Source organism: Hylobates moloch, unplaced genomic scaffold (assembly GCF_009828535.3).
Source record: "Hylobates moloch isolate HMO894 unplaced genomic scaffold, HMol_V3 SCAFFOLD_23, whole genome shotgun sequence".
Lineage (NCBI taxonomy): Eukaryota > Metazoa > Chordata > Mammalia > Primates > Hylobatidae > Hylobates > Hylobates moloch.
The window spans coordinates 4,335,916-4,348,923 of NW_026652298.1; the positions used below are offsets into that span (position 1 = coordinate 4,335,916).

Consider the following 13,008-nt stretch of genomic DNA (forward strand, 5'->3'; position numbering starts at 1 on the left):
TTTTAGTAGAGACGGGGTTTCACCGTGGTCTCGATCTCCTGACCTCGTGATCCGCCCGCCTCGGCCTCCCAAAGTGCTGGGATTACAAGCGTGAGCCACCGCGCCCGGCCTATAGTGTTAATTTTAATAATGACCCACTCTGTAGTAGTAAAATTTCTAACAATCTGAAAATTTGTAGTGGTGTTCTGGGTGGTTGTGTTACCTTTAACGTTGTTGATTTAAAGAGGAGTGTTAGGTAGCTGCCTCAGAAACATTTAGTTACAGCTGGGTGGCAGAGGGCACCAGGTAAGCTGGCCCAGACACAATAAGAGCTACTGGAGAGAGCTGACTTCATCTAGGGAGGACGTAAGTGGACGTTCTTTCATTCATCTAGCAAATACTAACTGGTTGCCTAACATGTCTGTTTTGTTCATTGCTATATCCTCAGTGCTCAGAAAACCTCATTGCCCTGAAAAGGTTTATGTTGTAATAGGGGAGGCAGTTAATGTATGGACGTGTTTATCTTAGGTCATAGGTGCTACAAAGAAAAGTGAGACTGTGGGATGGACAGGGGATGGGAGGGAGGGAGATTATATTAGCATAATTAATACCGCTGCCTCAGCAATCCCTGAAATTTCAGTAGCTTAGTCGGACAAAGGATTTTTCTCTCACGAAGTGTGATTGGGGTCGGTGACTCAGGGACGCAGGCTCCCTCAGTCTTCCGGGATCTCCAAGGAAGGAGAAGAAAGGAGGGATGGAAAGCCCCATGGTTCTGACCGAATGAAGCGATGATGTGGCATGGTGGATCTCCCGGGGAAGAGGGCTCCAGGGAGAGAGAAAAGCGAAGGCAAAAACTTCAGCGAGAAACGTGCTTGGCTTGTCCCAAAAATAGCAAAGCAACCACTGTGGCTTCTTTCAGTGGAAAAGGGGGTTGGAAAGATAGCCAAGGGCCAGGCCATCTAAGGCCTCTCAGGCTAAGGGAGGAAGTAAGAAAATGCAATTGTCTGGAGTCATTTAGTGTCCCCTAAAAACTTTACAGAAGCATATGGGTGGTTATAATGATTGTGTAAACTAAACTGTGAATAATATGCTCCATTTTCTAGAGAAATCTTTACAAAATGTGTTACTGTATCTATTTCCCTGAGTGAACGGTTATAGGTTGTTAATACTGGAGCACAATTTTCTGCATATCTAAGACCCTCTAGAGGTAGAGGTTTTCCTGCCACTAGTGGCCATAGGGCCAAACATCATGACAGCTTGTCCTCATCCTTCTGGAAGCCCGATGCGGGGCAAGCACAGAGGCCTCCCACTGGACTCCTACAAAGTAAGCACCTGCAGACACCCATGCCCCAGTGCTACAAACAACGTCGGACACCCAATAATTCCTCAACCACCGTTTCTACAGAGTAGCTCAACCAGTCTGTAAAAAACCATCACCTTAAACTCCTGGAATTTTCACACCTGAAATAAGCCCAAAGTTACTGTACTTAACTCTAATCTAAAAAGTAACTACTAAACGAATAGAAGGGGTGAAACTAAATTTATTTATCTTACATATTCTAGGTTAGCTTTTCAGAAGTAAAATGAATAGTATTCTAGAGGTTTAGTTAATGTGGACTTCATGTTTGAATTCCATGAATTCAACATGAAATGTTGGCATTGAAATTCAATGACCCCTGTTGCTTACTGTGAGAATAGTCAAAACCCAGAATTTTCAGCTAAAAATGTAATTTAGAATATGCTTACTGAATTGAATTAAGGTTTTGCATTAGGATAAACACTGTGGGAGTGATTCTGGTATAGTGGGTTGGTGGTTTTGTGCCAGATGCTTACAATACCACAGCCCTTAGAATAATTGTACACTCTTCTGGCCCGTTTCCCAGATTTCCTTGAAAAGGGTCAGAGGACAGGCTGAAATTAATGACACATGAATGCGGAACCTCAATTAGAAGTGTCTTCAAAGGAATAATTAGGCTAGACTTAATAAGAGGGGATTAAGAGAAGAAAAAGCTTTGGGCAAATTATACACTGAAGGAAAGGAAGATAGGAAACAAGGCCACGATAGATTGGAGCTGATTATTTCAGGAAGTGATTTTTGTTCTATTTATCTAAAAAATAATATAAATATAGTGAGACATAGACAACAGATGGATGGATGGTCACTGACCTCATACTAGGAGTGGCAATGTGAACATTGGGACGCTTCCTGGTGCATGTACCCTGCAATTGTGAGTTTAGTACCCCTATTCCCTTTGTGAAAGAGGCCAGGGATTTTGCTTCCCCCAAATAACAGTAACAGCAGCAAAAGCAGCAACAAACCCTCCAAATCTGCTTACCCTGCCACATATTGTTTCACTTTCCTTATCTGTAAAATAGGGATTACTTTATGATGCAATCCCCACAACAACCCCTGGAGGTAGGTACGATATAAGTGCCTTGCTCCAGGTCATACAGCTAGGTAGTGTCAGAACACAGATTAAAATTCAGAAGCCTGGCTCCGAAGTTTGAGCTCTCATTCACCGCACTACATATATCTTTGGGAGGAGAGGCGACACATGCATGTAATAAATGTGTGCGCATTTATTGTACTGGAAACTTTCCAGCTCCTCCCTCTCTACATGATCCTTTGCTTCTAATTTTGTCAATCACAGCACCTTCCCTGGCCCTTACTTCGTTCTTGCCAATCTCCTCTCCTTGAGCAGAAGAGGGAAGGGAGCCTGCTCCGTAGGTGAACAGCTCCTCGGCAGAGGCATCCTGTTTTCTTAGTGCAATCACTAATTCGCATTGCAAAATGCTTTATTACATGAGTGGGTTAAGCCATTCTAGGAGCATTCACTGAGCGCTCAGAGTGGGAACGTTTATCAGGCATGCAAGTGCTAACTTACTTTCTAGAGAATGTTTAACTTAAAAGCCTAAAGAAATCTCAGATAATTCACTTCGGAGTGGAAACCTCCTTCTGCCGCGCTCGCTACGGCGCCCGGCTTCGCGGCACCGGCCACGAGGGGGCAGTGGCCGCCGCAAAGCCGAGGCGGGCGGTGGGCTCGGCGGCTCGGCCATCGCTTGCTCTCGCCTGGCAAGGGGCTCTCGGCCGTGGATTAGCGCAGCTGGAGACGTGGGAGGCCGCGGGCCCCGCCCCCGACCGGCGGCGGCTGCGGCGGCCCAGCGCAGCAGTCGGCGCTGCAAAGTGGAGGCGCTGCGAGCGGAGCCGCGCGGAGGGCGCGACCGGCGGGTCCGGGCAGCGTGCGTTTGCCGCCTTCGGGGCTCCAGTCCGCGCGCCAGGGCTCAAGCAGCACCGCGGGCCCCTCAGGTGGGCCTCGGCTCGGGACGCCGGGAATCGGGACCGCCAGTCGGGGCGCCAGGACCATGGCGCTGCGCGCCCGGGCGCTGTACGACTTTAGGTCGGAGAACCCAGGCGAGATCTCGCTGCGGGAGCACGAGGTGCTGAGCCTGTGCAGCGAGCAGGACATCGAGGGCTGGCTCGAGGGGGTCAACAGCCGCGGCGACCGCGGCCTCTTCCCGGCCTCCTATGTGCAGGTGATCCGCGCCCCCGAGCCTGGCCCGGCGGGAGACGGCGGCCCGGGCGCCCCGGCCCGCTACGCCAATGTGCCCCCCGGGGGCTTCGAGCCCCTGCCCGTCGCGCCCCCCGCCTCCTTCAAGCCGCCGCCTGACGCCTTCCAGCCGCTGCTGCAGCCACAGCAGGCGCCGCCTCCCAGCACCTTCCAGCCGCCCGGCGCGGGCTTCCCGTATGGCGGGGGCGCCCTGCAGCCGTCGCCTCAGCAGCTCTACGGCGGCTACCAGGCCAGCCAAGGCAGCGATGATGACTGGGACGACGAGTGGGACGACAGCTCCACGGTGGCGGACGAGCCGGGCGCTCTGGGCAGCGGAGCATACCCGGACCTAGACGGCTCGTCTTCGGCGGGTGTGGGCGCAGCCGGCCGCTACCGCCTGTCCACGCGCTCCGACCTGTCCCTGGGCTCCCGCGGCGGCTCGGCCCCCCCGCAGCACCACCCGTCGGGGGCCAAGAGCTCGGCCACCGTGAGCCGCAACCTCAACCGCTTCTCCACCTTCGTCAAGTCCGGCGGGGAGGCCTTCGTGCTGGGGGAGGCGTCAGGCTTCGTGAAGGACGGGGACAAGCTGTGCGTGGTGCTGGGGCCCTACGGCCCCGAATGGCAGGAGAACCCCTACCCGTTCCAGTGCACCATCGACGACCCCACCAAGCAGACCAAGTTCAAGGGCATGAAGAGCTACATCTCCTACAAGCTGGTGCCCACGCACACGCAGGTGCCGGTGCATCGGCGCTACAAGCACTTCGACTGGCTGTACGCGCGCCTGGCGGAGAAGTTCCCGGTCATCTCCGTGCCCCACCTGCCCGAGAAGCAGGCCACCGGGCGCTTCGAGGAGGACTTCATCTCTAAGCGCAGGAAGGGCCTGATCTGGTGGATGAACCACATGGCCAGCCACCCGGTGCTGGCGCAGTGCGATGTCTTCCAGCACTTCCTGACGTGCCCCAGCAGCACCGACGAGAAAGCCTGGAAGCAAGGCAAGAGGAAGGCCGAGAAGGACGAGATGGTGGGCGCCAACTTCTTCCTGACCCTTAGCACGCCGCCCGCCGCCGCCCTTGACCTACAGGAGGTGGAGAGCAAGATCGACGGCTTCAAGTGCTTCACCAAGAAGATGGACGACAGCGCGCTGCAGCTCAACCACACGGCCAACGAGTTCGCGCGCAAGCAGGTGACCGGCTTCAAAAAGGAGTATCAGAAGGTGGGCCAGTCCTTCCGCGGCCTCAGCCAGGCCTTTGAGCTGGACCAGCAGGCCTTCTCGGTGGGCCTGAACCAGGCTATCGCCTTCACCGGAGATGCCTATGACGCCATCGGCGAGCTCTTCGCCGAGCAGCCCAGGCAGGACCTGGATCCCGTCATGGACCTATTAGCGCTGTATCAGGGGCATCTGGCCAACTTCCCGGACATCATCCACGTTCAGAAAGGTAAAGCTTGGCCCTTAGAGCAGGTGATATGGAGTGTATTGTGCAGGCTGAAAGGGGTGACTTTGACAGCAGTACCACTGTGGGTTTCAGACTCATATTCTACAGGTGAGGAAGCGAGCAGAGACGTGGACGCCTGGGTCTTTTCCCTAGAGTGTAAGTTGGATTGCGCGACAGGCAGCTTCCTCCTCGAGTATCTCCCAGTAGGGAATGAGTACTCTTTCTCGAAGATTCAAAGAGTACCTTTGAATCTGTCATTAAATGCTGTCATTTTAGAGTTTGAATAGTTGAGTAATGAGCTGCTCAGATCTGTAATCTTGAGACGAGGGTAGAATTAGAAGGGGACCCAAACCATGTTAGGCATCTGTTTGAACACTGCACTGTCACTTAGTGGTGGGTCTCAAAAAGTGAGGAAATAATGGAGAAGAACCGATGTCTATTAATAGAAACCTGCTTTCACCCTTCCACACCTCTCAATCTCTGCTTTGGTAGAGGAATTAAGATCAGTTCTCTGAGTTTAAGAATTTCCTGCAAAGAATTCTTGCCTGCAACCTTTACGAAGTGAAGTAAAAGGCTCACCCTAATTTCAGGAAAAGCGTACTCATTTTGAGTTTGGAATCTATTAATGTACTGAAATTGAGAACGTTGTTTAGGAAGATTGTATAGGGAAACTACATAGAATGAATATAATCTGAGTATTGGATCTGAGAGTAGCGTTGCTGGTATCCCAGTGAGTTAGCTGTCCAACTGTCAGAGTTCATGAGTTATTAATAGTTGTTAGTGTCTCTGACCTTTGCTAAAGCACCGGAATTTGCAAATTAAAAAAACATATAGCAGTAGTGCTTGTCTTAACATTTCTCACTAATATGCATTCTGATACAATGTCTTGATTGAGAGAATGGGGAGGTGTGGGAGTTAGGGAGGCAGTCTTGCCTATGAAAGTCCAGTGTAGGGGCGGCTGGGCAGAGGGAAACCTACTCCTGAGGAGGGAAACCTATTGTCCCTGTTTTCCTGAGCGGGTCTGGCCTTTACTGATGAAGTGCTCACTGCGTTTCTGGTGGGCCAGTCCGTTTATGAACAACCCTGATCTCTGGCATGTCTTTTCTTGTATTGAACTGAAGTTTGCCTCACTTGATTGTCTTTCTGTTCCCTGGGACCGCCTTCAGACATTTGGAGACAGCAGTCTCGCTTCCTTCCTCTCTGCCTCTCTCCTTCCCCTTCCAAATGCGTGACTGGTCTTCTGACTCTTATGGGGGAAGGGGCTTGCTGGGAGAATGATCAAACGTTTTCAGTCTTGTTGCTGCTGCTGAAAGGGAGTACCCTGGACATCAGTACTAATTTTAGTAGAGAGTAGTAACTCTCTTGGCAATTTGCAATTTGTAAATGCAGTCTAATATTGAATTCGTTTTTTGTGCAATCATATTGCTGTTGGCCTATATTAAACCTATATTTACATTACCTATGCCTTTTTTTAAAACATAAATTGTTATGAATCTTTGACTTTTTTGACTGGTGTTGGTGGAACTGCCTTTGTGAGCCTTTCATGGAGGGACTTCGCATTTAAATTCCATTGTGTTACATCATTCTGGACCTATGCTGGCTGCCCTTTTACACATTTCTGTGAGTTTGTGCAAATTACTGGTGAATAGTTGAAAGGATGGAACCAAGTACAGACACTTGGACATGTGTGCTGGGCCGCTGCTGTCTGTCTACTTTAGGTTGGCATCAGTTCATTCACTGTCAGTCACACCATGCGCTCAGCCTTTGTCAAATGGCCTGCTTTTGAAATTATGTATTAGAAAAGGTATGGTGTGTGTTCTAATATCTATTTTGAGTTTACAGCGATGGTCTACTTAGTCTATTAAACCATCTGGTTATGGCCAGGGTCACGCCTGTAATCCCAGCATTTTGGGAGGTCGAGGCAGGAGGATTGCCTTAAGGCCAGGAGTTCAAGACCAGTCTGGGCAACATAGGAAGACTCCTGTGTCTACAAAAATAAAGAAGTTAGCGTGGCATGGTGGCCTATACCTATAGTCCTAGCTACTAGGGAGGCTGAGGCTGGAGGATTGCTTGAGGCTAGGAGTTAATTTGAGGTTGCAGTGAGGCATAATTGAACCATTGCCCTCCAGTTTGGGTGACAGAGCAAGACCCTGTGTCCAAAACAAAAAAACAAAAAATATATAGTTTATTCTTTATTTTGTAGAGACAGGTGTCTTGCTATGTTACCCAGGCTTGTCTCTAACTCTTGGGCTCAAGCAGTCCTCCCAGCTCAGCCTCCCAAAGTGCTGGGATTACAAGTGTGAACCACCATGCCCGGCCTAGTTTATCTTTTTTAAATTAGAGAACTGGATTTGTCTCTAGTCACTTGGGATTTGAAAAACTTCCTTCATTAAAACCAGTATCATTTTATGTGGCTTAACAGATTCAAGAGCACTAAACATAATCTCTAGGAACTTTGGAAAGAACAGCAGTTGATATTCAATATAGTTTGTTTCTGCTGTAACCTTGGTGTGTAATGTACAGTGAGCCTGTGTCCCTAGATGACACATCTTTAGAAAGTACTACCATTTAAAGTGACAGTGTGCGATACATAAAGCTAAAAGCATTTGCCTATAACCAGTGTTTATCAAGGATGCTAGTGTAGGCCATTTTTAGGAGTATAGATGAGACAAACATCATAAGCCAGGATAAAAGCTTTCTGAGCGTATTCAGGACTTGTGGTTGTAAAGGGCATCTCAATTCCATCACCTCCCCAACCCCAACTGTTACACACTTGAAATATGGCTAATGTGACTAAGGAACTGAATATTGGTCAACAGAGATGATAGAACTTTTCCATCAGTGCTGAAAGTTCTATTGGACAGTGCTGTGTTAAACTGCTGGCTGCAGTTTAAGTATCAACCCCATCGTAAGTTTCTCCAGCAAATTATTATATTTTAATGTACTTTCCTGATAGCCTTATTTTTACTTGGTCGTCTCATTGCACCTCCTCCTTCCCATATAGGCTTAATTAATAAAAACTGGGAAGGGGGAAGCAAGTCCTGCTAGATTCTTCTTTGCTGAATTTCCCAAGCACTCAACCTGAGTGACATTTCAGTAGTGTGAGCATCTCTTGCAGTGTGCCATTGTGTCCCATTCAGAAAACACATTGGTTCCGGGACGGATGTCTGAGGCCATCCTGGTGAGAACCCAGCTGTAAAATGAGGGTGGAAAACTCAAATACTCTTAAATGTTGGTGGGCTGAAATTTTCCTGACTATGCTAAATACTGAACCCATTCTTTAAACTAATAATGGTTTTAGTGTATGTACTTTCTGCGAAAGTGAAGAAAGTGATATAGTTCCTTCAGCCAAAAGATAATTCTGGAATTTTGATTTTTTTCCATCAACGAATGGAGTCTAACTATTTAGGTTAATGGAGTTGAGCGAAGAAAGACGGTAGTTTGCTGTAGTCTGCGGTACATTAGATGGAATTCAGAATCTATTGGAATTTTATTTGTGTTTTGCTTTGACCTAACAGGAGTCCTTTAAGTTCTTTGTTCATAGGTAGCTCACTGATCCCTGACTAGGCAGTGTGCACGTTTGTCACCGACATGTAACCCCTGTGGTCTTGATTTTTTTTTCTTAAGTGATAGCATTTTATTTTCTCCCTCTTTATCATGCCTGTCTGCAGTATACCTTTATAGTGTTGATGTTGGTGAGTTTGGGGTAGTACTGAGGAATATATTTTATTATTAGTTTCTTGGCATATTCAGTTTTGTTTCCAAAAATATGATCAATCTCTAATATTTAATAAAGCTAAATCTAGGTGGCAGCAAGTTGAGGTTTAAAAGCTTTAGGTTTACCTCTTGGGACGATTGCAAAAAGGAAAAACTGTAAAAGATGATGAGAAATACTGGTTTCATCCTTGTTTAGGAATTTGGACTAAATAAAAATGGCTAGAGGGAGTTCCTTTAAGTGCAATGTCTTTCTTCTAGAGAAAAGGTGTAAAATAGTGTTAAATTGATTTGTCGGTTTGGGCTGTGTGAAGCAGGGAGGCAGGACTAGAGAAGTAAATAGGCAGTCCTGTTTTCTGTACTCTTAAATATACAGACTCTACTTCATTGCTCTCTAAATGTTCCAGATGGAGCCTTTTTTTCAATAAAAGCCCCACGACCTCAGGAATGGTACACCCGTAGTGGGCCTATCAGTCTTGCTGGGTAGAATTTCACCATTGTGCTTCCTTTTACCACTAGTAGAGTTGGCCTGATGTCCTTCAGACATTAATTAAAGATAGCTGGAGTCCCAGCAGGGCACACAAGGTAAGGCTGGGCCACACGGAGACCTTCCCTGTCTGCTCCCCATTCTCCTGTAGCTAAAAATAGCCCTGAAAGGGTGGTGCCAGGAATACAGAGAAAAGCTCTAAGAAGTCGGGGCTGTTTGCAAATTCATCCTTATTTTTGAAACCTCTGGGCTAGAAATTGAGGCTGTTCGTGCTTTTCGTTTTCACTCCATCTTTAGTTGAACCCATTTCTCCTCTCCCCTGCATTTACCCCCAGCCGTTCTCTAAAAAGACCTCATGTCTCTAAAAAGAGAGCAGGTCTGGGGCTTACCCTTTGCCCCAGTTTGTGTTTTCTTAGTGAAAATAAGGTGACTGTTGCTGCTTTCGAAATACATGACTCAGTTCCTTGGTTAAAATATAAATGTGACTGCCCAAGGACAGTCTTGGGCATGAAACTGGGTGTGGGCAGTGCTCATACCACCCCATCAGGGGTTTCTCAGACTTCTTTTTTGAGCCACATAGCCTTCAGAGTCACACTGACCACAGTGGGACCGAAGGGAGGCAGAGGACCTGCACTCCCACCCTCCTCCCAGTAACTCAGGGAGCCTGTGAGGTTTCCTTGTTCAGAAATGTTGTCCTGTCTGGCCATCTTAGGACTTCCAAGCATGATGCCAGAACCCAAACAAGTGAGAAGTTCTGTGATTCACTTACAAACACTTCCCTTAAACTATTTAATATGTTCCTTCTCTTCGGGCTGAATAAAAAGCTATTATTGTATTGCCCCATGTATTTTTAAATCAAAGTTTAAATATCAAGTTAGATTTAATTTGCCATATATTTTTGAAGCTCCGTATCATTAACTGAAGGATTATAAAGTGGCAGAGTAATGCTGAGCTCTGTTTGACGAGATTATATCTGGAAGGCAGACGTATATGATATCCCACATTTATACAACACAGACTAGAATCTGGCCGCTCTGCCGGTGTCTGCAGGAGGGCTGGGTAGGCCTCTGGTCTTCAGTGAGTTATTTGACTAGCTATAGAGACAGGTCAGCCAGCCTCGGCAGTTCCTTGTGCCAGGATTCTGAGAGCCTGGTGGATGGGCCAGTCTGCCCCAGGAGTTGCACCAAGGGGATGGGACTGGGCTGGGTCTGCTGAGGGAGCTGTGCCAGTGAAGGGGCATCATGCCAAGCCAAGAAGCCATGGGTGCAGAGCCTCATCGCAGTGGGAGCTGGCCTGTCGGGACCAGCATGGGCTCTGGGGGGCCAGTGTGTGAGCATGGAGGAGTTTTGGACACGTTATTTTAACCTGCGTAACGCTCAGTTATCTTTGGCCAAGTGGGGGCACTTCCTCACAAGATCAGCATGAGAATTAAATGTTATGGTTCATAGTAGCTAGTCACTAAATGTTTATTTTTGAAAAACAGATGGGTGAATTTAAAAGGAGATGACAACCAGGCATGGTGGCACATGCCGGTAATACCAGCTACTTGAGAGGCTGAGGGAGAAGAATCACTTGAGCCCAGGAGTTCAAATCCAGCCAGAGCAACACAGTGAGACCTTGTCTCTTAAAAAAAATTAAGGGCACTCTCCTTTGAAGGACAATTCCAGTAATCTTATCATCCCTCCTGGCAACCTATTGCCACCCGAATTGCAGGCAAAAGTACAAAAGCTCAAGGAGTCTTCAGTCTAGCAATTAAATATCTGCTTTAATCAGTTTGCCCTGTATTGCACACCAGAAGTAATGGTAACTGGGATAAATGTAGGTGTTGTTTGGAGTCAATGGTTTGTTGTTGTTCACATTGAAGAGTGTATGTAAACTGTCTCCTGCTGGCTCCCCTCTAACCCAGATCACTTGTGTTCTGGTGCAAATCACTTAATGTTTCTGAACTTCAGTTTCCTCATCTGTAAAAGTGAGGTTCATCATTTCCTAGGCACCATTTTGTTAGTTGACTTTTTTAAAAAAATAAGAGTGGTCTTAAGTATCCAGGAAACTTTTAGACGTTGTTTCAGGCTCATTTTAAGAGTGTTCTGTCTGCTTATGTGACTGTTATATGGGAGCATGAAAAGCCCTTATCAGTTGATGTGAAAGAACATTTATGCACGTTTAGTTCAGATCAGCAAACACGCATTGCAGGCTTACCTCACTAGGAACTTCGAATGTAAAAGTGATTAATACCTGGCCTGCTGCTGCCTGGTGAGGGTTCCTGGATGTTCTTAAGCTGTGGTGTGGTAGACAGCTGGAGCGACTTCTCTCTGACCCAAATTAATAGGACTACCAAAGAGATAAATTATGACAGTTTTTTTAAGATGGAGTCTTGCTCTGTCACCTAGGCTGCAGTGCAGTGATGCGATCTCGGCTCACTGCAACCCCTGCCTCGCGAGTTCAAACGATTCTCCTGCCTCAGCCTCCCAAGTAACTGGGATTACAGGCATGTGCCACCATGCTTGGCTAACTTTTGTATTTTTTTTAGCAGAGACAGGGTTTCACCATATTGGCCAGGGTGGTCTTGAACTCCTGACCTCAAGCAATCTACCCACCTTGGCCTTCCAAAGTGCTGGGATTACAGGTGTGAGCCACCATGCCCAGCCTCTGATATTGATCTTATAGCTTGATTAAATTTTAATTTGAATGAGTTTTAGTTCACTTGTCATTTCTGTACCTTTTCTTATGACTTATCTGTCACTGTGATTTGACTTTCCCCTTCTGCTAAATAAATTGTTATTTAGCAGGTAAGGGGACAGTGAAGGAAGGGGAGCTAAAATCATTAGATTTATTCACAGGACCCTCTAAAAGATAAATTAGATTTTATTCAACAAATACGTATGTACCCATCATCATCCAGGCACTATTCAAGATGCTAGTGTTTCATCAGTGGCCAAAACAAAGATCCCCACCCTTGTGGAGCTTGCAGTCTAGCAGGGTGGAGACACTCAGTGAAAAACAAACAGAGGAGGTAAGTTTTAATGTATGTTGGAGTTTAGTATGTGCTAGGAGAAAAAAGTAGAGCAGGGAAAGAGGGCATGGGAGGCAGGATGAAGTACTGGTAAGAGTACTCAAAGTAGGTCTCATTGAGAAAGTGAGATTTAAGCACAGACCTGAATCACTCTGCAGTCAGGAGAGTCGTCCAAGCAGGTATCTCGGGGGAGAGCTTTTCAGGCAGAGGGTTTAGCTAAAGTAAGGCCCTGGGGTGGGCATGTGCCAGGCAGGTTGAGGAACAGCAAGGCCAGGTGGTGGAAGTTAAGAGGATCCTCGGAGATGAGGTCATGGAAAGTCAGATTTGCAAGGCTTTGCAGGTCACTGTTAGGACTTGGAATGAAAGCCCGAGTCAGATGGAAGCAATTACAGGATTTTGAGCCAAGGTATGACATCCAACTGGACATATTAACAGACTTAGTCCAGAGCGATGAGACTAGAATGGCGTGCGGCAGTCAAAGGTGGTTGGAAGCAGGGAGCTAGTAGGAAATACTCCAGTAATCCGGGTGAGAGATGCTGGTGGCCTGGACCAGTGTGGAGACAACAGAGGTGGTGGTCGGGGAGCGGGGGGGTCCCCCTCCAGCTATATTTTGGAGGTAGAATCAACAGGTTTTCTTGAGGGATGGGATTGTGAAGGATGTGACATGCGAGAGAAAGAGGAGTCATCAAGGGTGATTCTGCAATTTTGGCCTGGCCTACAATAAGAATTGTCAGAATAGGAGTGGAGAGCAACAATTAGGACTTGAGCTTTCTCCTTTTAGGTAGATCAGGCTGATGCATTCTGCTCCATGTCTCCCTACCCCAACACAAGCAC

At 47.4% G+C, this 13,008-nt stretch overlaps 1 protein-coding gene across 3 annotated transcripts in view; it reads left to right on the top strand.

Annotated features, from left to right (window-relative positions):
- The first annotated feature begins 3,124 nt into the window (after window positions 1–3,124).
- The window catches only part of SNX18 (sorting nexin 18), a 258,821-nt gene continuing 248,937 nt past the window's right edge, over window positions 3,125–13,008 (top strand). For all 3 annotated transcript variants that reach the window (XM_058433977.1, XM_058433976.1, XM_032144718.2), the window contains exon 1: window positions 3,125–4,963. In XM_058433977.1, the coding sequence (XP_058289960.1) occupies window positions 3,343–4,963 (1,621 nt within the window). In that variant the 5' untranslated portion in view covers window positions 3,125–3,342. The remainder of the gene's footprint in view (window positions 4,964–13,008) is intronic.